General features: G+C 50.7%; 1 protein-coding gene across 3 annotated transcripts; it reads left to right on the forward strand.

Annotated features, from left to right (window-relative positions):
* Nucleotides 1-4,674: 4,674 nt before the first annotated feature.
* On the forward strand, nucleotides 4,675-25,944 carry LOC119097309 (transmembrane protein 165). Of its 3 annotated transcripts, none has more exons than XM_037220367.1 (7): nucleotides 4,675-4,721; nucleotides 20,796-20,922; nucleotides 21,230-21,446; nucleotides 22,317-22,492; nucleotides 22,845-23,000; nucleotides 23,330-23,450; nucleotides 24,042-25,944. In XM_037220367.1, the coding sequence occupies exons 2-7, from the start codon at nucleotides 20,797-20,799 to the stop codon at nucleotides 24,110-24,112; spliced, it is 867 nt and encodes a 288-aa protein (XP_037076262.1). In that variant the 5' UTR covers nucleotides 4,675-4,721; nucleotide 20,796; the 3' UTR covers nucleotides 24,113-25,944. The 3 variants fall into 3 exon arrangements, with proteins under 3 accessions (XP_037076262.1, XP_037076254.1, XP_037076269.1); XM_037220359.1 differs by lacking the exon at nucleotides 4,675-4,721 and adding an exon at nucleotides 19,763-19,849; XM_037220374.1 differs by lacking the exon at nucleotides 4,675-4,721 and adding an exon at nucleotides 19,763-19,849 and having other exon boundaries at nucleotides 23,345-23,450.
* The last annotated feature ends 199 nt before the right edge of the window (nucleotides 25,945-26,143 follow it).

The following is a 26,143-nucleotide window of genomic DNA, read 5'->3' on the forward strand; positions in this document are numbered from 1 at the left end:
GTTTGCCGCAAAATTCAGCTGTTTTGAGTAGGGCCTTGGTTTGCGCGCGAGTGGTTGTCTTGATGATGAGTGATCCGTTTGCTGGCGCTTCAATCTTGAGTTCGCACGGACCGCAGATAGCTTTGATTTGCTTTGATGGCCAAAAAACGTTGATCTTTCGAAACGACACATCTTCGTCACAAGGTTGGACGACAACGTACGATCCGAGAGCATCCAGGATTGGCTCAGAGGGCTGGCGAACACTGGTCGTTGTCGAGCGAGGGTCAGCATCAGGGCAAGCGGGCACCGGAGTGGTCAAAGACGAGCGAGGGTCGGAACTGGTGGCGTTGGACGGAGACGAAGCCCGTTGTCCACCCACCGCGGTGGAAGTGTGCGTACGAACGGTCATGGCCTGGGGCGCGCGAGGGTCATCAGGTGAGGTGGCAGCAAAAGCGGGGCTGGCGATACTTCCATCGTCTACGTCCAGGGCATTATCGAGGTCAGAGGCCGAGTTCGAGTCAGTGTCGGTATCACCCTTCTTACGTTTGGTTCGCTTCCCCATATCAGGGGAGCGAGAAGAGAACAAAAACTAAGCGAAAAGGTGTGTTTGGAGCTAGAGCGAACGGAAAAGTGACGAAATCGACGATGCGAAAAAAGGACTCCTTGGCTGAGAGCCGCAAAAGGAGCAAACCACTTGCTGAGGTCGTGTCAGATGGGTCTTCGGCCACCGAATCGACTGACGAAAACCTGATCCTGTGTACAAACGCAAACAACGCTTTGTGCTTTATGATGCAGGAATTGGGGGGAGTGGTACGAGTTATGACGAGAGTAAGACTGAGGGTCGAATAATTTAAGAGCAGCGCCATTACCTAGTATGTGAATGCAAGTCAACAATACGAAACCACGGATAAACTTACAAGAAGACCACGAAAAAGTGTCAAGCACGCGCACGTCACAATATTAGGGTTTCGCTAATTTGCGGCAGCGCACGTATCACCTCTCGACCGGTTGAAGCACTACAAGTAAGTCGGCTTGTCCGCCACAGCTGCGATTCCGACACAGTCATCTGACAACAATTTTGGCGTCATATCAACGTTTCATGACTTAATCAAGCAATGAAGTAGTGAAAAGCTTATTTACTAAAAATAAAAGTTGCATTGAGTGGAACAGTCTTTGTGCTTGAAGCATGCCAATGGTTACAATTGTGCTTATTTCATCATACATGATGCTTGTCTCAATATCTTCGAGTGAGCCATTTCCTTTAATGAGTGCAATAGCTCTCTTCATGCTAGCCCGATTAGAGGATGCCAAATGTGTCACTACATCTGAAGTGTATGCAACTTAGCATAGACTGGAACAAAATCCATGGAATGTCCTCCGGTCTATTTATATAGCCGGTACTTTTTTCTCCTGGATCATTGTCGTCCCGTCAGCATGTGCTTATTGTATGTCGCATATTACTCCCGTGTTACGCAGTGCAGAGATCGTCCACATCTTACAAAATAGTGGGTAATTAACACCTGAGCTGTAAAAAAAAATATGTAATAACATAAGGTGTACAGTGTATGAGCCATGCAGGGCTTGAACTTAGCGTCCAAAGGTGTCATAGGAGCGTGCTATCGCGCTTGTCACTCATCCCGGTGCGCTGAAATAACAATCAAGCGTAGAACACAGACGCCGGGCCTGTCTCATCCCGTTTGCGACATACATACCCGCGGCACACATGCCACAAAACGACGGAGCTGCGGTAACCCCAAACGGTGCGGCGCAGGGATCGGTCTGGCGTCGTAACATGTCAGATAGTCCACACCTGAGCTGTCACGAACGCCTCTAGTCCCAATAGGCGTACAATGCTGCAAGGTATGTAGTATGGTGTGCATGCGCACTTGCCACTCCACAATACATGGCCATGTTTATGCAGTAAAGGCAGCTTGCTGGGAAAGTCGAGAACGGAAAAGCCATTTCCACAAATGTGGTTGAACCAGGGAAGTATGCTATCCCGTCATGGTTGAAAGTTTGCAGAATTTGCACTAGAATCCTTGGTAAGAATAATTTTATCTTTCAGATGTTAATGAACTGAATACCTTGCCAGAAGTCCGCATCATTAAATAATTCCATCGAGCGCTGTTAGCCCTGTTCGTATATGTGGATACCAGGATATCAGTACCAGTACGCATAAATACCTTGGCAGTAAGGTATATTGTGCTGCCACATTCAGACAATCTTGTGAGCATATCTCTCCAATAAGGAAAGTGCACGTTGCGAATTATTTCGCAATAAATTATTCACAGGCAACTTTGCCCGCAGACTTCTCACATCAGGAGAAACAGCCTGTTGCGACTGAAGCTTCCTGCCCGCAGCAGTCAGTGCGGAGCCATGGATCAGTCAGGGAATGGAGGAAGTAAGCAGTGACTCATGAACTGCAGACCTATCTGGCACGTGTCCCTGTGACTGGGATGCTCTCGGTCGTTCATCAGCAATAGACCGAACTACGTGTATCTCCAACCCAAATGTGCGTCGTGCGGACGGACGATTCTAGTGGCCGAATACATTCAAAATTATTGGTCGCATGTTGTTCATTACAGCGATGCCGATGCGGTGAATCGTTGTGACATACCTTACGTGCGTGGATGCCATCGGTGCCGTATGAGAACCAAACACCGAGCCTCTCCACTTGGTCTCTGTCCACGTCAAGCCTCAGCCCAGATGTAGCTAAGTCTGACGTCACTCATGGCAGAATTCGCTGCACTTGGAGGTGATCAGTGGTCGCCACGCTGCACGAAACGCGCATGCAGCGTGGCCGAACTACCAACGAGTGAACCATCTTGATGATGTGGCGACAAACCTGGCTGATGTGGACTTCAATCACTGGTCGTGCGTCTTTTTCTTTATTTCATGCATGTTTTCGTCGAAGCTACGCTTGATGTCTGTTTGCCTATAATTCCGAGCGCGCTGGCGGATTGGGCTACCCTCTTAAAACGGTGCGTAACATAAAATAACATGCCATAACATAACACTTAACAGGAATTTTCTGCTTCATGCGTTACAATTGCTTCGGGATTATTGCATTACGTCACAGTAGTCTGGATTCCTTCATCCACTGAAGTGAGAGGCTGTATAGCAAATCGCAGTAAATGTAATCGAATTATGTGATATATAAATCGTTGATTTATGCACGGGGACATTAACTTTCGGGTTTCGTGCGGGCCTCGAGCACAGCCAGAACGGGGTGGTATCCACGTGTGTAAAACGCGGCAACTGCAAGGCGTACGCTGCCCGCCCGCGAAGCATGGATTAATGGCTGAAATGCCTCACCTGGCGTGTGGGCACGCGTCATTTTATGCCGCCGCTTTGGCCGTAATACAGCAATTCATTGCATTTCCCACGCTCGTTAGAGCACAAGTTGTTCAGCGTGCGCATACCTGTAGCGTGCAAACTACTAATTCCCCATGAATGGCAAATCCAGGGCCGTATGGCAGCCGTACACCGTGTTCCGTTACCTTGCAACGGAGCGCCCCGTGCCTGGTTGAGAATATGCAGGATGCAGACTACCCATGCACGTCGAAATCACGCGTGACAGTGATATTGATGTGCTTTGATACGTGCGCTGGACGTCATAACGTCCAGTAATGTTCACATGGAAAGTCAACGTGCAGTGTACGTTATGCATTTACTGGGGTTCGTTACAATTCCGATAGTGTATCCATGAAAGGTGTCAACTGCTATTTTTCTTAGTGAGCATTGAAATCATCGCAGGCTAACTCTTGACCGTGTATGAGTTTCGCGTTTTGTATTCACTGTAATAGTTTTAAGTGTGCGCAATATTTGTTCCGGCGATGTTAGGGCCAGGAGCATCGGAGGCAAAGTCTGTTGGGAGAACTCAACCACCCCGTCAACCTGATGCTCATAACCCCGCATCAACCCAGCGTAAAGTTTACTCCAGCCTGTTGACCTAACAGCGCTGTCTATCATAAGCGTCATGCAGTCCGACAAGGCAATCATCGGGCAGTCAGACTTCTGCACCCTTCAGCGAAATGCCGCATCTTAGGTTGGAAACGATCTTCTCGATCACTGCGCCCTGAATCCACGGCGTACGCCTCCACGTTGACCTGACCGACCGTCTCACCAACCGCTTTACCACTGGAGCAGGTGGCATTCACAGCTGGCGAATGCAGTGTCCAATTTTACTTTCTAACGCCTCCACATATCTTCTCGTTTACTGATAGCTGATGGGTAAGGACTTGGCTCCCGTTTGCGAATACCTGTGCATTGGCATCGAACCTGTTCGCACGTACGCCAGCGGACGTGTCGTGGACGTACGCACGTGGCCAGCCTCCTGACACTTATCTTGCCGTGTTTTGTTTTTTCTTGCGCCCGATCGTTCGCTGTCCACCTTCCTCATCGACTCCTTCGTTGATTTGTTTTAGGCCTTCCTCACTCGTGCTCCTCCCATCCCCCACCCCACCCCACCCACTGCACGACCGGCCGTGTTTCAGTCACAGTGGGAACGGCCCAGGTGCCGCCGCCAACACCGGCCATGTCGGCGGCAGGCGTGCCGGCCACCGCCCAGATGCTTCATCAGCGCCCAGCCAGCTGGGCAGAGCGCTGACCAGATCGGCACGTGTGACCGCGTGACGCGCCACGTGGCGGTGGGAGCGCCGCGGAGCAGGCAGGCTCGCCAGCTGGCGACGCGGCTCACCGGTCGGCTGGGTGAGCGCCAGTGGTCTCCCACAGAGTACCAGGTGAGAGAGCGCCCCGGCCACTGTGCGCCACGTGCTATCACTCAGCTGCTTCAACGCCGCCAAACCCTGGGATTTGTAATGGTGAACGTTTCCGCACAGGTGATCTTTAAGCAACGAATGTTACGAGAAATTCCTGCGGATGCTGGTTCCTCTCGTACCCAGCCCCGCCCCTGCAATATCGGGTTCTGTTCTACTTATTTTGATCGGCCAAGGATCAAATGAAAGTTTGAAGCCTGAACCAGCATTCCTGTTTGAGCATGAAATTCCGAAAGACGTCTGTAACGCACTGCATAAGACTTATGTGGTATATTATCAATTCTTCTGGATGTAAATGGAGTATTCAAAGCTAGTATTATAGATGGCTATGGAGCTGGCATTATTCAGCATTCAAAACCTTCTGCATTATGAGCTTTTCTGTTTAAAATAATCCACTCTCCATACCATAAGAGTTGCCAGTTCAACGACGAATCAATACATTGTTGGGTCATATCACGAAAGTACTCGACGGTACCAGCGGTGCTCATGGTCACGTGGCACGAACATTATCTATCCCCAAAATGATATGATATCTTCGGTTAATCTGTACTGGTGAAGGTAAGCTATTTTCGGTGCAGAAACCCATAACTCTAATTGGAAGTAATAACTCTGACTTATAACTGGTGAGCCCACAGGCGGATGTGCAAGCCGTTTGAGTTGTTGGCGAATGCCGGATCTTGGAGAGAGGCGCGCAACTGTATATTGAGCACGTGATATCGAGCAATGCTGCCTCGGAACTTAAAGGCCGTTCGCCCCTTTTCTTCCTAGTTTGGTGCCTGTGTCCACCTTTGCCGATGCCACAATTGTGACAGATGGACGATATGGGGTTGGCTGGCAAAGTACATGTTGGATGCAACGCTGACTTGTTTAAAATAAGCAAGCATGTAACTATTTCAGTATCGTAACAGGCGTTCATTCACCATGACGTGGCCTTTCATGCATGACCTTCCCATTTCATACACCCAGATCACTTGTTTCGGTGTGCGCTTGAAGAATGTGACGAACGATGGTCATGTTCGACTAGTTCTATCGTGTGGTGTGTGTCGTGTAGTTGCCCATATTGAGATGGTGAAACAAGCCAAGTCTTTTAAAAGTGCTTAAGTAGCACTTTTTTGTCCATCTCTGGCATATTACGACACCGGCGAGAAGGGTCATCACAGTTCCCCTCTCAACTTTTTCCTTATATCTTGGTAACTATTATGTACATCATGCTGGCGTGTCGTATCAGTTGTACGCAACATCACTTATACTGCAAAACCTTATGCAGACTTTACTTAAATGCGACATTGCTTGTACTGCAAAGACTTAAACGCGATAAACCTCACGCTACACAAACTTTTATTTGTCACTGCTGATGCAGCAAGGATTTCTATAGTCGCCACCTCTATGTAGTAGCGGTATTTAGTAGTAGGATTTATGTAGGTAGTCCACACTTTAATGCAACATTATTATAATACAAAAACTTATACTCAACATGAAAACCACAGGACCAAACTAATGCTAAGCAAACCTATACTCTTCATTTCTTATGCAGCAAACACTTATACAGTCTTCACTTGCAAGCGGCATTGCTTCAACTGCAAAAACTTGTGCACGACATGAGTACTACACGACAAAACGTATGCTGCAAAAACATACATCACCCATTACGTGAACAGCAAAGACTTGACCACAAGTCTTTGCTGTAGGACTAATGTTACACAAGGTCTTTAAGCAATTGAAGTAATGCGGTGTGCGCGCGATTACTGTACAAGTTTTTGGCGGTAGAGGTAATGAAGGGTATGGTATGTGTTTTTGAAATATAAGTTTTGTCGTGTAGCACCAATGTCGCGTTTAAATCTTTGCAGTAGAAGTTAAGTCGTGTGTAAGTTATGACTGTATGCTTTTGCAGTAGAATTAATGCAGATTAAAAGTTTTTGCAGCAGAAGTTTTGTCGCGCAGCACTAATGCCGTGTATACTTATTGATAGTAGCAACGTCGTAGCACTCCGAGGGGTACAAGTTTTTATTGTAGCACTATTTTTTAGCTTTTATTTTGTATTAGAGGTAATATTGTGTATAAGTAACGACTATATAACTAATGTAATACTTACTAATACCAAATACAACGCAATTAAGTAATGGCATAAGTCTTCGCAGTAGAAGTCATGGCGATCTTAAGTTTTTGCAGCATAAGCTTTGGGGCGTAGCATCAATGTCGTACATAAGTACGGGCAAAAAAATCATTTGGTAGCACTCCTGTTGGGTAGGAGTTTTTGCTGTAGCGCTAATTTCGCGGAACCGTTCAACCCATGGTGACGTCAGCAAATGACCGGGAAGCGATCTATGTGACGTTTTTCCCCAAAACGATTTTGAATGCATATCATTGTCTCTTAAACCGAGTGAGATGAAGTCGAAAAATGACACATGCGTAAAGCTGAACTAATGCTGACCATTATCCACTGAAATATTCGCATGTTTCGCGACACGCGCAGGGAAGTGCAATGCATAAATTTGTCCATTGTTTCGCTTATCGTCTGGCATCCAATACCGCTTTAAAGGGAGTGTGCCACTGAGAGTATATTTCAAAGGCATATTCTGCTAAGACATAATACGGACATCCATTTCAATTACTTTTAAGTCCAAATTACGCTGTCAACGCTGTGTAACAGCACTAAGCTTCTTCTCTGCAGTCACGACCACCGTTGTCGTGACAACCGCCGTGCGCACCTCTACTGGTGAGAGCAAAACAATGCTGGTGATTGCCCCGCGGGCGGCAATGGCCTGTCACCAAGAACCACAGTGGTTGAAGCTCGAACCAGTGCGTTACTTCGGACCATGTGATACTCCATTCCCAAAGCAAAAATGCGCCTCCGGATTAGCCACAGCAGCAAACGCCATAGGGGTGTAATCAGAGCAGTAGTATAACGTTTTGCTGAATTCGCGGGATAAAAGCTGGGTGTTTGCATATGTTTTTGACCATACAGAGTGTTTTAGGCTTTCGTAGCATTTATTACATAAACCTTTTGACGAAGTTGTGTTTTGCAATCATTGAAGAACACATGAAGAGCAAGGCAAATTAAACGTATTGCTTTCATAGTGATGAGCATGGAGACGAATGAGATTTTTGCCGCAGAGGTGGCTACTTCAAAAAAATTTAAGCTATGCAGAACTATTTCAAGGAAACTGGTGCCATTGATCAAGTCGCACGCATTTGGTGTAACAATAAGTGAAAATTACTGCAAAGGTGGGGTACTCGCTCTAAATCGAAACCATCAGGTTTGGTACGCGGTGGCTTGAAACGGACATATCTCAATGCTGCTGAGAAAATGATGTTGCGACAGATTTTCGAGTCGCCGAGTGCCACTTACTGTATATTATAATGTGAATGAATGGCACACAGCGTCATTAATCCAACAGTGTCTGTTGTCTGTCTACCCAAGCCGCGGTTACTCGGGAGCTCAAGTGTAAAATTCGCAGTACCATGGATACCAGAGATCAGTGTCAGGAAAGGAATGTTAAGTTGACATCGGTTACGCAGCTTATAGCGCCACAGGGGGACCTAAGGATCGCTGGAAGACTTTAATGTGCTTCTGGGCGTATATTCTACCCAATAATGGTCGATTGGCTTTCGCGAGCTTCTACACTCGCGATTTTGGAACGAAAAAATAAACATGAGACAAGCGACAGTGTACCTAAGCAGTACTGTCGCGATCCCCTTACTTTAAAAGCATGTCACACCCGCGCACATTTTGGCCACTGTCGCATGGCCCGAGCTAACCTGCCTATCAGCAATGCTCCCAAATGGACATTTCGAAGAAGCATACTGAGTGTTGAGTAAGATAGTGGGTCATCGATGCGCAGTGATTTTTGCAATGACTGTCGTTTGGCAAACGTCGCAAGAGCTCCATCTACTTTATTTGGCTCAAGGCAATAATATGCACCCTCAAAAACCTAGGTGTTTCTGTGTAAATGCAGGAAGTATCAAGCACAAGTTTGGCGAGCTACATGCCCACATGCTGGAAGAATATCTAGACCTGATAGCTATCACTGGTTCTAGTATCAGTGAGCACCTTTTCAGGGACAGTTTATAGAAATTTTGAAGCATCTGATTACAATATATTTACTTGTCATGGAAAAGCGAAAAAGGAGGGCAAATTTTAGCCTATGTAAGGCAAAATATGAAATATAGAATTGCAGGGTATGAAGAGATCCGATAGTTTCGAATCCCTTACGCTCGATTTGATTATGTCGAAGGGTAACAAATTACGTGTTGGAGCTTTCCATAGGCCTCCAAATAGTTGTCAGGATGTAGACCACAGACATATGTAAAGAAATCGGCCGGGGTGTGAGTGGAAAATGTTTGGTGCTGAGAGATTTCAACCTTATGGAGTGTAAATTTTGGCCAAGTGTCAAATACTCACACAAACATTCTTGCTTGTTTTAGAGATTTTTCAACAGCTGGAGTGCGAACCCACTAGCGGAGATATTAAGTACGTGATCTTGTTATGGCTCATGAGGGAGTGTCAGTAGATGCGCTGACAATAAGTGAGACACTGGGGGAGAGTAAACATAGTATTTTAAGGGTTGCATTGTATCTGGGTTATTTAGATAAAGTGTATCATGTTCTTATTCTAAATTTTGTTGGGGGGGGAGTGAATTTGACAAACTTGCTGCCTTCCTTGCTAGTTTTTGTTGAGAAGATTTTCTAACTGGACTCATTGCATACAGGTGTGGGCAATATGCCAGGATATTTCAGAAAAGGGGCAGGAAAGATTTATTCACTTTAGGAAAATGCGAGAAAATAGCTCAAGAAAGACCCCATGGCTGACGCAGACAGCTCGCAATTTGATGGCTGTGCAGAAGGCGGCATACAACAGGCAGAAAGTCCAGGGCACAAAAAGGAGCAAGGCATTAATTATACAGGATTGCTATAGAAAACCGAGAGAAAAAAAATCAGAGTAGCCAACAAATTATCAGAAGTACGGCTAGCAGACACTTGCTCTTGCGATGTCAATGCATTTTTTATCCACTGCAATATCAAGTCTAAGGAGTCCTATATCGGCCCTGTCGCTGAGGATGTGAAGTCATTAATGGAGGACAGGAGTATTGTAGATGCTCTTAGTAGGCAGCTTTCTTCAGCTTTTACATAGGAGACTATGTGTGATCTCCCCAGCAGCTGATTAAATCTGGCAAAATGCAGTCTTGTGGATTTGATGTGATCCAGGGTAAGATAAGGGATAACTTGAAGGAAATCTGGCATCTCAGGAAATGAGGGAAATCTTAGAGAAATCCATTAAGGCTAGCATTCAGTCACGCTCAGGTAGGTATCAGTCATTAAATGGTGGTCAGCATGATTTTCTGTTTGCTAGGCCCTGTTTGGCGCATTTTCTGGAGCTTACTGTGCATGCTACTAGTTAGGTGGACGACGGCAAAAGCTCAGATGTTGTTTATCTATATTTTAGTAAAGCGTTTGATTAGGCTCCACACCAGCATCTCTTATATCAGCCAAAAATGCATGGCATTGATGGGACAACTCTTGGCTGAGTAGGAGTTTGGCTGCATGACAGGAAACAAAGAATGGTGTTAAGTGGTACTGAATCTCAGTGAGAGCTGGTAGAGAGTGGCGTTTCACAGGGATTGATGCTGAACCCTTTGCTCTTCATTACCTTTGTAAATTATATTAAGATAGGATTAGAATGTAAGATGCTTAAATTTACTGACGATATTAAATCGACCAGGATGTCGCAAAATGCAGGCCAGGTGAAACTTGACTCAGAGAAACTAGTAAACTGGGCTTCTCTGTAGTAGCGTCGTTTAATTATCATAAATGTAAGGTGATGCATCTGGACAGTCCAGGTAGTGATGGCATTAACTATACGATGGAAGACCGTGAGTTTGGCCAGATCGAGGAAGGCAAGGACTTAGGGTTTATGGTTTGCAGGGACTTCAATAACTTAAATGCAATGTGACGCGGCTAGTAGCAAGACACCTTGGTTATTGGAACTTGTTAAAAATAATACGCAATGCAATGGAAGGAATTTGTCAGAAAGTTGCACTTAACTCATGCCAGACCACACCTAGAGCATTGTGTACCGGCTTGGTCCCCATGCTTTCAAAGAGAGATAGATAAGCTGGAAGGGGTGCAGCGAAAACCAGCTAAGATGATAAATGGGATGGGCAAGTTAGAATCTAAGAAGGTACGGGATTCGACTCCCGCGATGCCCGTCGTTCTTGCCAGGGTGAAAGGCAAGCGACGCCATATAGCTTTGAGAGCTGAGTGCGTCGTGAAATCCCAGTGACTCAACTATAGGCTTAAGGCCTTGTATTTGTGTTCACTGTAATATCGCAGACTTAGGGGGATCTGATAATGACATTCAAAATTATGAAAGGGATGGGTAAGGTAGATCTATAAATAACACTGGAAATTAGGCCGAAACTTAGAGGAAACCAGTTTTAATTGGCAAGAGGTAGTAGTAGAGGCAGATGTCGCTTAGTCAAAGAGTAGCGAATCAACGGAATGGATAGTCGAACGAAGTTGTTGGAAGTTCTTCTCTAGCAACCTTTAAAAATCGTTTGAACAAGCTCTGTCGGTCTAAGGATCTCATTTATCGCTGAATGCAGGCAGGTCAGGTGGTAAGATTAGTGTCGAGGATGTGTGCAGAACCTGGGATGGGCCAATCTCGATGGGCCCTTGTGGCTCTTTGTTTGACCTGATGTTTTTGTGTCGTGACGTCTTCATGTCCCTTAAAGATTGACTCAAACAAAGACTCATGCACGCACCACCTTTGAGGTTTGTGACAAAATAAATTCAGGTACTACGCAAGACTTAACTTGATATGTCTTCCACACCAAAAGTCAGCAGTAAAAATTGCACGAGAATGCGTTGTGTGGCTTTGAATATTTCAAATGGTTTGTTTTTGTGCATCATTGTTTGATCTCCATTCTTAGAGATGTAGTTTTCCGCATTGGTCTTTACGTGTTTACGTTACGATTTAAAAGTCCTCTAATAACGTTTCGTACTATTTCTCTATCCAAAACAATACATTTTAACTTGAGCGTATGTTTCTGGACATGCAGCCAGATTTACTATGTTTTTCATCTCAGTAATAAGAATAAGCTGTAAGCTGTCAAATATTAAAAGCACAAGAAATATTCCAGCTATCTCAACCGGAACAACCCTGTTACGGTGCACGTCCAAAACAGCGTTAACCACGCTGACATGAAGGTGCGAAAAGGAAGGTAACAACAAGGCCCCATTTGACATGCAAAGTTGTGTGCTGACTATGATTGGGAGACAAGCTTGTAAAGAAACGGAAGGTTTGATATGAAGTGCGTAACCAAAAAGTAAGTCTTGCACATGCTTCAGCAAAATGCAGAGCCGAAAACCTCTCCGCAAGCAAGGGTCCAGTGGGTATGCACAACAGCGCAAACGAATACGCAAGGGAAGCAGTTATGAACTAGTAGAAAATCCTAGTTCTATCGCGAATCACAAACCGGAAGAGTTTTGGGGAGGGCCATCAGATCAAAACGGTGGTGGTGCGCCGGCAGACAATGTTGCGAACCGACGAAACAAGGGTTCAAGTGATCCATTAGGAATTTCACAAAGCTCGACGCCAGCTGTCTGTCAAGGACAAACGAGGTCGGTTGAACAAACAAGAGCACCATTTATACTTTCAAAAGAGGACAAAACAAGAGAGATTCGAAAGAAATTGCGAGAGCAGGAAATGTTGAGAAAGAGGAGAATTGTTGAGCAACAAAGAATAGAAGAAAGCCGAAAGGCATTGGTTGAGGAGCAACAGCAAAAAATGAAACAACAGTGGCAGACAAAGAACAACATGCAGCAAGAAAAGAATCATGCTAGAAGAAGGATCGTGGACCAAGGTCAGGCAGACTGGAAACATAACATCATGGTCAAGATAATGCGAGAGGATGAGTCGAGAATAAGACAGCTGGGAGAATCTCAGGACATCTTGCAGAGGGAAAAGAAACGACGCTTATTACAGTAAAGTAGTTAAAGATCTTCGTGGGATGGAGGAAGGGCAATATAAGAACAAAAGTGCACTGCTTTCCGAAGGCCCCGATAAGGTGTACACGGATCTCTGGTACCGTCAAGAAAAACTCTTCAAGGCTCTAGATGAAAGGTCTTTGAATGACATCAAAAAACTGCTTGCATTTACACCAACAATATTGCAAGTGAAACCGAAACAGATATATCAGAACTATGGGCCCTCACCGACGGATGCAGCAACTGCTGAATGACCTAGTCGCTAACAAAATCACCGAGCAATTCTTCTTCCAAGAATCCGCAGGGCTGGTGAAAAAGATGAGCCCCGCGCACATAATAGAGCACTACCGACGTCAGGAAGCGAGCAAGAGTGGCGGTCGCCGGCTGCTGAAGGTATCCTCGCGGCCTCTCATCGATCGGTTTGTGATCTCCTGGTCGGCCGAGAGAATGGACCAGGATCAGGCGACATCGGTGGCGCAGCGTGTGGTGACCGATGCCCTGCTGCAGGCGCGAGGTGTCTATTCTAACTGATGGAGGGCAGCAGCACTGATGTGGCGCTGCTCGGAATCGACGCAATGGACCCGCGGCCGGAGCAACAGCGCGCCACCGGCAGCGGTGTCGCCATCGGACAGCCTGGCGAGGAGCGCGTGCACTTCAGCGAACGCAGCATCGTGCGGCCGCGTCCGCTGGCGTCAGGTCAGACCTTCTCCGACCTGAAGACAGTGGCTGACCGTCCCGCCACGCCCATACCCGACGAGGCAAAGGCCCCGCGACGCTCACGGAGCTGCCCCCAGCCAGCAACACCCAGAAGCTGATCGATGAGATAGCGTACCAGTCAGAGAAACAGCTGCGCAAGAGTACGGAGAGCTATGATGTGGTCGGTGGGCAGGAGACAGAAATCGTCAGCCCGACCCCATCCCAGGCGGAAGCCAGGGAGAGACTGAAGCAAGGTGTGTTGAGCAAGTTGGAGGATCTCCGAAACCAAATGAAAGATGAAAACAAATATTTTACTCCGATACCCGACTCTACGTTAGAAGCGCTCCCTCAGATGAGTGCTGCTGACCGCGAGAAGTTTATCAGCGACATGTCAAGCCTTGTCTCCAACGTCATTGGCACCACTTTGAAGCAAGCTAAAGGGATCATGCAGCAGGCGCTGAATGTTACCCAAAACCAGGTGGCAAAGGCAATGGACAGTGAAGTTGTTTAGAAAGGGAGAGATGGTGGCAGAACGGGGGGCTGAGGCACCGGCGGTCGATTCCAAAGCCGACGAAGACGAATCAGCGCCCACGATCGCCCCGTTCAGGCCGGTATTCGGCAGCAAAACCCTGGGTTTGAACCCTGAAGTGATCGTCAGTAGCCTGGCAGCCATTTCGGTAAGGCACAGCAGTGACGATGCAGGCCACGGTGGTCACCGTCACGCGCCTCCTACCTCTCATTTGAAGGAGTTCTTCAAGAACCGCACCTCCATGCCCATCATTCCCAGTCCGGACAAGAAATCGATGACCAAAATGAAGCGACACTCACTGCCTGCCATGTTACCAGAGTGCATGGACCCCAACCAGATGTACGGCCGACACAGCTTCCTGACAGTGCTGAGCCCTAACGTGAAGATGCTGCCCGAATACCGCGACAAGACGCAGCGCCAGGTGGAGAGCGTGCTGCAGGACCACGCCGTGTTCGGTCGCATACAAGAACTTTCGCCGGCTGTCTCCGACGAGGACGTGCTCAATTCTGAGGATCTGACGCGCGAGAACGGGGAGACGGCGGCCAAATCGCCGAGAGAGACCCTGCCACCTGCCGTGGTGGCGTCGACCGTTGCCGATGACGAGGCCCGCGACTCGCTGGCGGCGTTGCCCTCCGACGATCACCATCTGAACGCGACCAGATTCCTGCCGCGCGCCGCCGCCAGCATGCCGGTCCAGCGAACGAGGCCGCCTGGCAGCGAGATCAGCCTCATCCCGTCGCGCATCACGCAGACGCGCAGCCCTAACGACGTCGCACATGATGTTGCGCTGTGACTCCAATCCGCGCCTCTCGCTGCGCTCCTCCACCGCGGAGATCAACGTCGGCATTCACAGTCACAGCTCTAACTGTGTGGACCACGAGGTGCTGGACGAGCCGGAGGCGGAGCTGGTGAAGCTGGAGAGCTCGGCGCTCGGCATCGACGCAGAGCGCACGGCGTCGGCGTCGCAGGTGAGGACCAGCGAATCGGCTGACGGAACGGCGCACAGGTCGGGCTCAGCCGACGGAACGGCGCGCGCGTCGGGCTCGGCTGACGACGGCGCTATCCTGCACACCGAGGCCGCCGAAAGCGACGAGGGAGGAAACGGAACTGCATGTGCAACACCCGCACTCGGCCGCAGTCGCCGTCAGGCCGGAGGCGGGGGCCGGGGACGCGGCCGGAGTCAAGGTGCCAGTCGCCGAGCTCGCTGCAGAGCCCGCTGCAGAGCCCACCGCGGAGCCCGCCGCAAAACACGAAGATTCGCCTGCCGATGGGTCTTCCGTCTCGGCTGAAGTCCAGCTCGCTGGCTCAGCAGAGGCTGAGTCTGCTGCCCCGGCGGAGGACTGAATCTGCTGCCCCAGCAGAGGCTGAGTCTGCTGCCCCAGCAGAGGTTGGGTCCGCTGTCCCAGCAGAGGCTGTGTCTGCTGTCCCAGCAGAGGCTGAGTCCGCCGCTCCAGCAGAGGCTGAGCCTGCTGTCCCAGCAGAGGCTGAGTCTGCTGTCACAGCGGAGGCTGAGTCTGCTGCCCCAGCTGAGGCTAAGCAGACTTCTTCCGCTGGGGTTGAGCCTGCTGCCTCAAATGAGTCTCGGACCCCATCCTAGGCTGGCGAATAGTGCAATACTGTTGTGAGACCCGGTGTTTGTGCTTCATCATGTCCTGCTGTTGTTGGGAGCGAAGTTATCAAGCGTGCAAAACAATCCAGCAGAAAAAGTTCTGTAACGCTGTGCTCGTGTTTGACGTATGCACGTACTTTTAGTCACATAGTGCGTAGCAAACTGGATTTTTCGTGCGGCGGTCGCAGTAATTAACGATGCGGCATTCCTGAACCATATCACCGCAAAGCTTACGTCCTGCCTCTCTTTTAGGCCATGCCTTGGAAGTTAAGATTTATGCTTTCGCCACGCAAAACCAAATGTTTTCTCCGTATGAAGAAAAATCTATGACGGCAACGATGCTGCCTTGTTTTCAGTTTGAGACCTACCAGCGGCAACTCAAGAGAGGTTTGAATGGAATACGACAACGTTTATACATGTTTGATACTGGAACCCCACCCCATTCCCCGCGCGGGACAGACACTCTCACCTTCCAAGCGGTTTTTTTGTGCTTGCCACTCTTTAATAGTCCGCTGCAGTCCTACAAAATTGTGTCGGTTTTCATTGAGTTGAGAATTAATACATGGGTTTGTAGTGTCAAAAATTTTAAAAATAGCTCTTCCAGGGATGGCTCCAGGCTCTTCCTTCAGGCAAACAATCTGCTCTGCGAAGAGGGCATCAAACACACTGTTGTGCGGTACACTTCCTTTGTGTTTGGGAGAATAAGGTCAAAATTTGAGATAATAGAATGCACAATAGGCAGGGCTTCACTTTTCAGGATACGTCTGAGCGGCGTTAAGCTAACTGAAAACGATGGTGTGCCGTACCTTTTGTCTAAATTAAGCATGCAATTAATATGATAGTTTGTGTTATACAGACACCTATATGCATCACAATGAGCGTGTCAATAACATTGACAGGAGTTTCAAGAACTCAGAATGGTAGAGCCATGTGGCGTGCTGACGAAGAAAAACTGACCGGCTGTTTACCTGCATGTGCCCCAGCGCAATGTGTCATACAACACAAACTAGCTTCCAATATGTGTATCTGATGTTCTACGAGCCAAATTAGACCTTAACAGCATATATTTATCACGTCAAATATAATCGTTTCAACACTTACGAGCACCCCCAAAAATTTCCGTTTTGGTTCTCTTGTTTGGGTTCATAACGGACACGTGCATTCCTGGCTGAACCTTGTTTGTCCTACTGAAGTTGGTTACCAAACATGGGCACAGCACCATTTCAAAAAAAGCCCAAAGTTTCCAGTTGCTGTAACTGGCCCTCCTGAAAAATAAAGAATTGCGATTTTAAATTGAAAGATCTGGTTGAAAGCAATGCATTGGTGCTTGTCCCATCAAAATCGGACTAGCCGTTCTTGAGATTTGGAGGGGGGGGGGGGCGGCGAATCTACATCTGCAGTTGAAGATAAGTATCACCGTCCGAACGGAATTGAGCCTGAAAGGTTATAAGGTAAACTCTATCTTCAGGAGTGCATTTTTGCTTGAATTGTGTGCGAGGGTGATCTCATTCGCCCCTAAAGTCTGAAAAATCTACTTGGCCGATGTGTGCTGTTATCCAAACTGACAGCTGGATATATGCAAGCTTTTGGCACATAAGGGCTTATGAATGTTGTCAACATAAAAGCAATGCACATGATAGCTGGATCCAGGCACGCATGAGCATAGACGAGAAGCATAATCCAAGCATGATTGCACGGAAGCCGTCATTTTTCAGCGGCCGATGCAATAGCATGCGGCTGACGTCAATTCATGATATCGCCAGCACCAGCGCCGGACTGCAGTACGTCCCGAAAATGGGTGAACACGTACAGTCCTGAGTGATAGCTTCGTGCCAATCAGGCTGCGACGATTGAAAGCCCTCAGCATAAGGGGAAAGGTTGGTTGTTCGGCGCATCGGCCCAGTTACTTCAACCTTAGGCCGCCGTGATCGGCTGGCTTGGCGACTGGATGAGCCCTGTGGCCGACACCATGAATACCGCCAATTTTGAACATAAGTTTGAAACCAACGATCGCATCGTGAGGCATTTTTTCAGCAGCAACACAATTGTTTGACCCACTATCAAACGCCCCCACTTTGTTCTTTCACTACAGCGCCTAAACAAGCGGAGCTTTTGACCCGAAGTTAATAGCGCTCTCATGAAACGTTCACACCTCGTTTTCAAAACATCGGAGTTTGGTTACGGTGCCTCGACACAATAGGTTATGTAAAAGGGAGGAGTTAAAGGGGTTATCTGTGGGTCAAATCGGTTATTTCCTGGTAAGGGATGGTCACAAAGAAATCGTCGCTGCCGCTAGGCTCATGAAATGTCCCAAGAACTACAGCCACCATCCCCCCCCCCCCCGCCAGTAGTACCACCACTACGACGCCCCTGTGACGTAAAATATCACGTCGGGTCCCTGTGTGCAGGAATCGCGGTCTCCAGCTGTCTCGGAGTCAGCGTAGCACGGCGTGAAACAAAATAACCCCTAGCAGGAAGGACTGGCAGCCGGCATCGGTGCTGTATCTCGCGGGAGCGCACCGGACCCCGCCGACGGTAAAGACGCACAGCTGGGCGGTGTCCCACAGCAGCTGCTGCGGCCGACAGCACCCTGCGGTCTAGCAGAGGCGGCGCGAGCGGCGGGTACAGGGCGGGCAAGCCCACTGCTAGAAAAAGTACGCTAACGTTGCAGTTTTTGCAGATTTATTTGTTGACGGTGCTGCGTGTAATGAACAAGGTGGAAAGCATTGCAAGTGCACCATCCATCCTCATCTGCTCAGAACCCGCCACCACTTTGGTCGATGACTAGTGCGACAGGCGCCTAACCTCTATCTGCTCAGACGACCCGCCACCACTTTGGCCGATGACGCGTGCGGCAGGCGCTGCCATACGCCCATCTTCTGCGTTGAGCGTGCCAATCGTTTGATGCTTCCGGTCCGGTAGTTTTGTCAGCGGCGTCTGCACAACCCTGATATAGAGCCTCGCAGGGCCACGGCTCTCCGCGCCGCGGCCCTGGACGTCTAAGCGGGGGCAAGTTGCCGTACTGCTGGACGTGGCAGCAGATCACAGTTAGCAGAATAAGCCTCAATTATGATTGCAGGTGAGCACGGTGCGGTGGTGACACTTTTCATTCACACATCCAGCGAGAAACTGCTTCCCTGGACAGAGTCCACCCATCCGCCGGCAGCGGCCGTGGCGGAGCGTGTCACGTGACTGCGGTACTCGGCTAGTCCGTGCAGTCTGCAGCCTCCAGGTATTCTGTGCGGTCTGAACATCATGGCGTGCAGCCTACCACCGGCACCGCTCGCCACACCACGCCCGCTGAAGGCGACTGCCAGGTGCCGGTGCACCCTTGGGCAGAGGGCGCGCTGCCAGCTGGCGCTCCTGAGCGGGCTCCACTGAGTTCCACGCTTTACACCTTGGTCTATTAGGCGGGCTCCACCGAACTCCACACTTTTAGAAATCAGGCGACGGCGCGAGGCCCTCACAGCCAGGCGCAGCAGGCGCGCCCGGCCAAGGCAACTCCCGTCACAGGCGGCCGAGACCACCCCCCCCCCCCCCCCCCGGCGACAGCGCAAGCAGCGGCGCCTAGCTGGCAGCTGCTGAGAGGGCTGCACGACAACCATCTCCAGCACACAAACCACCTGCTGGAGCACAGGCAGTCGACGAAGGTCCACCATGGTCTCGGACGTGACCTCGGCGCTTGCGCGGCTAACACGCTCCAACATCCACCGGCGATGCCTCGCCCATGGTGCCTCGCTAAATGCGTCTTAAAAATAGAAACGACGAGAAACGTTGAAAACGTCAAAAGTCGCTCTAAAACACCAAACTGTCACTTGTCAGGTTACGGCAACATGAATAAATGTTTTCGGTCGTGCGAAAGCACCTGCTGTGGCGAATGCCACAGACCGAGATTGTGGTGAGCCGTATGACAGCGGGAAACCGTATGTGGGCTGTACGTGAAGCGCATTCCGTAGGAGAGACCGAGATTGGATAGAAGATATGCTAATGAAGATGACAAGTGTGTCCATGTTGGCTTTGGCAACTCCAGAGGTTGCTCGGGCTAAAAAAAACATCGGGTTTGAGGGTGAGGGAAGAAAAGGCGGATTAAATTGTTGATGCTTCTGTTTTCTCAATGTGGTAGCCCGTAAGGTTTGCGGAAGTGGCGCAGATGTGTCCATCAGCTTTGATTTTAAAAAAACTTCTGGGCTTGCGCTCGTGCCCACCCTTCATGCCGATAAGATAGTCCGTGATAGTATGATGGTAACGTTCATACTTCGTGAAACAAAACTTGTGAGTGATATTTTTTCTTATAGAAATCTTCTTTCAGCGCCGTTTTCAAATAGTCTACACCGGTGTCCGCAAATGCCAGCTCCCACTCACGGCATCGATCAATATCATGCCATCCTACTATTTACCTGGATGTTTTGTATTGTTAAGTGTGCAATATCCAGGAAATAACTCATATGCAGTGTAGGAAGAAGAGTATTTTCCTTAAAATTAACTGATGTCCAAAATTTGTAACGTTTGGTACGTATGGTGCGTATGTAAGATCTAAATTACACATGTGATGTTGAAAAAATTGTAATGCATGTGCAGCATAAATCAGAGTGCTCAGAGTTTTTTGCAGTTACTACCTAATTTAGTGCTTAGGGAGTCTATGTTTTAAAGATGGTTTCATATGAATATACCCAGAATATATTTTTTTCACAAACAAATGAGCTGAAGATTCAGCACAGTTAGGCCTGGACAAGTTTGCCACATAAGGATGAGGCCTAGCAAACCAATGCTTTGCTGGGATCTGGTGCAGTGGATGAATTTTAAGTAGACTGTTGAAGGATCATATGTCCAGAGTTTTGCATTCTTCATAGCCATGGTGTGAGTTGTTCAGGCTGAGGCAGTAGGAATGTTAAGTTCAAGAAAATTGTGATATCACTAGTGTGTTGCACATCTTGCACAATCAGATCAGGGGTGGTGCATACTCTCATTGAACTCCCAACAATCTAGCTGTCCACCAGATGTATCAAGTGCTCTTAATTTTTACTGCCATTTTGAGCTCCAGCTCAAAGCCTGCTCACCAATTTAGTGTGAGTAGCCTGTAGCATGTATGCCACTTGTTGTTTAAAGCAGTTTTAATGTAAAAATGTGATAAATCAGCAAATAAGTTTGATTGTTGGGAGTAGCAATATGGATATTACTAATATATGTATGTTTATATCCTAACAACAATCATCTTCAGCATGCGGCATATGAAGCTGGATATGAAGCAGGTGCTTTTCTGCATCACCATTGTGACTTTGGTGGGCTGCACTGCAGCTCACTTGGATGCAGAGCATCACACCCATGCATCATCAACAGAAAAAGTGGTAATCTATGACAATGATTTCATGCACTTTGCATGCACATATGTATTGAGAGGAGTGAGAGCGGTGATTGGTATACACACTTACTGCTTCGTAGCTAAAATATTTTAAGTGAATTTACAGCCCTGATGAACAAAGAGCACCAGAGATTTCTGGATAAACTACAAGTATTATAAATGATCCACATAAGTGATCTGCACAGTAGAGGTACTGTTCAAGTAATCTTTCTTGCCATATTTAATTTTCCCCAGCCTACATGCACACTCATTTGCCAGCCTAAGTGCATTCATCATCTGCCATTGTTCACCAGCCTGTGACAGTACATGATGGAAGTCCGTTCCCGCCGGCGGCCACGGCGGCGCTGGACGTGGGGTTCGCGCACGGATTCGTCGCGGCCTTCTCCGTCATCATCGTGTCCGAACTGGGCGACAAGACCTTCTTCATCGCGGCTATCATGGCCATGCGCCACCCCCCGGCGGTGCTGCTGGGCGCCGTCGCCGCCCTCTTCGCCATGACCGTGCTGTCCGGTGAGTGCGTGGTCGGCCGTCAGAACAGAGGACCGGGTCGGACCGCTGCATGTTCCGAAGTCGAGTCAGTCACAGTGTGATGGTCCTCACTCACCGGTTACAGTCGACTTGTGTTTCGCCTGCCTCTCCGTGCCGTTCCACCGGGTCTCGCGGTTACGGTCGAGCCGCTGCGCAGAGGCGTGCCCAGCCTTTTCCGCGCCGCCCCACCGGGTCTCGCGGTCACTGTCGAGCCGCTGCGCAGAGGCGCGCCCAGTCTTTTCCGTGCCGTCCCACCGGGTCTCGCAGTCACTGTCGAGCCGCTGCGCAGAGGCGCGCCCAGCCAGGCGGCGAGCGCGCGCTAACACACATACGATGGTATTTTGGTGCCATGCCTGTCGGCGTTATCGCACATAGGAGCTCCCCGAAAGACCAACGGCTGCCTCAAACGTAGCGCGTCGCTTTGGGGCTGCCTGGCGAGAGGTGACGAAGGGGATTAAAAAATCATCAAAACTCCCCGGTGTTTTGACTGCAGTGGTGTGTTGGTGGGCATTGCTGCCGCTCCGTGCGCCGGGCCTCCACTCCGTCTGCCGTGCCGCCGCTCCGTGCGCCGTGCCGCCACTCCATGCGCCGTGCCGCCACTCCATGCGCCGTGCCTCCACTCCGTATGCTTTGCTGCCGCTCCGTGCTCCGTGCCGCCGCTCCATGCGCCGTGCCTCCCCTCCGTGTGCCGTGCCGCCGCTCCATGCGCCGTGCCTCCACTCCGTGTGCCGTGCCGCCGCTCCATGCGCCGTGCCTCCACTCCGTGTGCCGTGCCGCCGCTCCATGCGTCGTGCCGCCACCCCATGCTCCATGCCGCTGCTGACCGTTCGAGCTGACGCCCAACTGCTGCAGTGCTGCTGGGCTTCTCGGCCCAGGTGATCCCGCGCCTCTACACTTACTACATCTCCAGCGCCCTGTTCGCCTTGTTCGGCTTCAAGATGCTCTACGACGGCATCCGTATGGGTCAGAACGAGGCGCAGGAGGAGTTCGAAGAGGTGCAAACGGATCTGCGCAAGCGCGAGGACGAGGTGGGTTTGTTATAGGCGATTGTTGTGTTCTGGATCTTAATGCCAATATTTTCGCTCGTCGTGAGCGCCGGACAAGCGAGTCACGTGTTCTGGGGGAGATAAACCTGCAACACTGAATAAAGCTGCTTTGCATAGACGTCTGCCACACAGAATCAAGTTGCATGTAAAGGTTACTGAAAATTATGTGTAAAGACGTTTATCCGTCTAATGCACACTCAGCTTGTTAAGCTCATGCTGATAGATTCAGGAGCTTCTGTCGTGAGCTTTGTGTGCTACGTGCCGGTGTGCTGTCTGGCCATTCCGACAAGCCACAGCGATACCCGCTCTGGCACGGCCTGGTTCGCCGCTGCAGCGCTCGAAGACGCCACTGGATGTAGAAGCAGGACGAGAGCGACACAGCCCCCTGTCGTTCGTGTCAGGCGTCTTCCTGGAGGCGTTCACGCTGACATTCCTGGCCGAGTGGGGCGACCGCTCGCAGATCGCCACCATCCTCCTCGCGGCTAGAGAGGTAATTAAAGCTTGTGTCATCTGCTGGAGCTTTTTATGAACCTGTGGGCCGTGTGTTGTCTGCCTGTTGATTCGAACGCAGTACGTTGACTTCACGCCGGGCCCATAGTTACCCATGTAGCTCATGTGTCGAGCAGACACGATCTTGACTTTTGGCGTAACAAATGAACCGAACGTTCGCTATCAAGCACGTGCATGAGGCCCGAACAGCACGTGCGTTTGCCAGTGTAGGTGGCACCGGTCGTCGCTGTGTTGATCCCAGTACCACACACCGGTGCTGGCGCGTGGGGCGGTGGCGACGCCCCGACGACGCCTGCCATCTGACCCCAGGTCGCCCGCCGGCAGGATGCGTGGGGCGTGACACTGGGCAGCTTTTTGGGGCATTCTCTGTGCACCCTGCTGGCTGTGGTCGGCGGCCGTCTCATCGCGCAGCGGATTTCGGCCAAAACAGGTGCGTGCCGCCCGCGTAGCCGCGTGCAGCCGAGGACAGCCACGTTGTGGCCCACGCGCAGGCGGAAGATGGGGCGCGGTGACGGTGTCGTGTCGTGGCGACGGCCGACACGGACACCTGCGAATGGGCAAGGAAGATGACCAGAGGGCTTCCCATTCCATGGGCGTCATGCCCTTGGGGGAGGGTGGGCCGCTGCGAGGGAGTCGGATATTGACGCGCCGCGGCGAATGTTTCGTGACGAGCGCGGCTAGACCCGGTCCGGTGGCTGGTCTGACGTCCATGGCCAGCTGACCCCGCTCTCCCCTGTCGCGCCCACCAGCGCCACGTGGTGGCCCTGCCGTAAGGCTCGTGCCCCCCCCCCCCCCCCGCTGACCCCGGTTTCCCCATCGCCGCAAGCGACTCTGCGTGATGTCTGGGGTGGTTCGTGGCCACTGCAGATTCCAGTTCCCTCCGTCGCGCCCAAAGACCGGTGTTGTGATGCTCCCAGCTCCCACCGGTGCACCTTTGTCCTGTCCTAGCTGCGCCGCGTGACGTTCGTGCTGGTGTCAGGCTCGCGGTCCCCACTAACACGCGACTCCCCGTGCCCGCTAGTCACGCTGCTGGGAGGCGTGGTGTTCCTGGTGTTCGCCGTCAGCGCGCTCTTCATCAGCCCGGACAGCTAGAGCGGCCCGGCCGCGGCGGCTGCCAACACGCGGGCCCACGGAGCCGGTGGAGCGGCCCCCGCCGGCTGACGCGATGTGCGACACCCCTGTGGGCGGCGTAGAGGCGCCCAATGCAGCAGCTCCCATTCCAGTTTGTTGTTTTCCGCCGGATTTAGATGATTGGGAAGTGGGGAGCAGCGGGATGGTTACTAGATGTCAGTGGGTCACACATTTGTTTTATTTATTGATCGTTATTAGCTGTTGCCGAGGTTGATATTTTGATGACTTAACTAGTCAGCAGCTTCTGACAAAGCAGCCTAGTCAAGGGTGCCGGCGATATTGCCCATCGCCTCGTGTGGGGCACCCAATGGACGGGCGCGTAGATAGTGCCAAAGATCATATTACCGATATGCAGGAAGATTCGACAAGATTCTGGACTCTGTGTCGTAGGCAGCGCAGTGCCGTCCATCATGTTCCGTTGCGACGTTTTATGCCGACCGTTTCAGCTTGACCGAGATTGTTGGGGCGTCTCGTGTTCACAAGGAGTCCAGTTGGCGGCCTGCTAGCCTGGCGTGGGTCTCACCTTATGCGTGTGTTATGGCCCTGGTTCGAGCCTGCAGATTCGGCCGCGGAAGTACGTCACCGTTGAATTCCGGGCGGATGTGCTTGTAACTCAGCAGGCAAACTGATATGCCAATGAACTTGTAACTTACGGTTTTGTCATTGTAAGGCCGAGGCTCACATTCGTTGGTTCTTACGCTGCCTGTTCACGCGTGAGACCGAAACTGGCCTGGGCATCACCATAGTGGTATGAACCGACATTTCGCTGAGATCATTGAGTTCTGCATGTCGTCACACGTTGCTTAGTGTGTTACGCGTGTAGTCTTTGTCTCATTCAACGTCAGGACGACCGCGAATAGGCGCTATTGACCCGGTCTCTGCGTTTGGGGGAACGCGGTGGATATGGCACATACAATGGAAGTTTCTTGCAGTCAGTTCATGGCTTCAGGTTGTCACCTTAAAGCTGAGATGCCGAGATTCAAAAGCAGGATGTTTTCATTGACCCTGTTTTCACTGAAACAAAGCGAATACCGCATGGCCTGTGGTTGCTACCTCAGAGGTCGCTCGTTCTACAAACCGGCCTGCTATCGTTTGTATCGAGTGGTCCATATCCATCCTGTTTCATCGAAACCGGATGGGGTGGTTGTCGAACTTGGTCGATTTGACATGGAATGTTCCGCCCGCCCCCTCCCCCCCCCCCCCCCCGTCCGCAACAGTAATGGGTAGTCAGTTAATAACGCTGCGCAGTCGTATAGTGGGCCGCGCTGCGCCTCAGTGAGCTCGTGATGCCACTCAGATGTAACCTAACCCCCGCAAGCTTTAATCGTTGATTTTGCATCTCACAAATTCTGAATCGATACCAGGCACGTGATCCCCACCCTGACCCTGCCGGCTGGCCGGCCCGGCAGGCGATGGCGTGCACACCCAGCGATTATTTTCTGCGCATAACCGACCGTCTCGCTGCGCAACCGGAGAGCTGATTGTCACTGAGGGTGAGTGTGCGGATGTTGGGTGACCAGGACTGTGTTTGAGTGGCATTGTGCCGCGCTATATTGTCCACGTAGTAGGTGCTGGATGTGTTTGGGCTTCTAGTTACACGCCTCCAACGACCAGGATCCATGTGCTGTGCTGTGATGTTGCACCGGTCATTGTTGTGTTCCCATTGGTACTCCGGAGGCCGGCAGCATCTGGCGACCGTCACGCTTGTGCCATAGGCCAGCGGCCAGGCTGGTGACACCGGCCGCGCCCTCGCTCCGCCGCCCGTGTCTAGTGGCCCACCGCTGCTGCGCGTGGCTGTCTGCGCGCCCCGCTCTCGCCGACACATACAGATCAGGCAGGGATCACGCCTGATTACTGCACCGTCCAGCGCGCCGCTCGCCGGCCAGCTGACGGCACCGGCCGGCCCCGGCTGACCGCGCTGCCGGCCCCGACTGATCGTCCTGCCGGCCCTGGCGCGGCACAGCCACAGCCGCATCTCTCAGCAGAGCCAAC

This window comes from Pollicipes pollicipes, unplaced genomic scaffold (assembly GCF_011947565.3).
Source record: "Pollicipes pollicipes isolate AB1234 unplaced genomic scaffold, Ppol_2.1 Scaffold_2510;HRSCAF=2945_pilon_pilon_pilon, whole genome shotgun sequence".
Classification (NCBI taxonomy): Eukaryota; Metazoa; Arthropoda; class Thecostraca; order Pollicipedomorpha; family Pollicipedidae; genus Pollicipes; species Pollicipes pollicipes.

Excerpts from the sequence above, each read along its gene's own strand:
- LOC119097309 (XM_037220367.1), top strand. The coding sequence starts at position 20,797 with ATGCGGCATATGAAGCTGGATATGAAGCAGGTGCTTTTCTGCATCACC. Across the intron at positions 21,447-22,316 it reads CGCCATGACCGTGCTGTCCG|TGCTGCTGGGCTTCTCGGCC; the intron begins GTGAGTGCGTGG and ends CAACTGCTGCAG. Across the intron at positions 23,451-24,041 it reads GCGGATTTCGGCCAAAACAG|TCACGCTGCTGGGAGGCGTG; the intron begins GTGCGTGCCGCC and ends CGTGCCCGCTAG.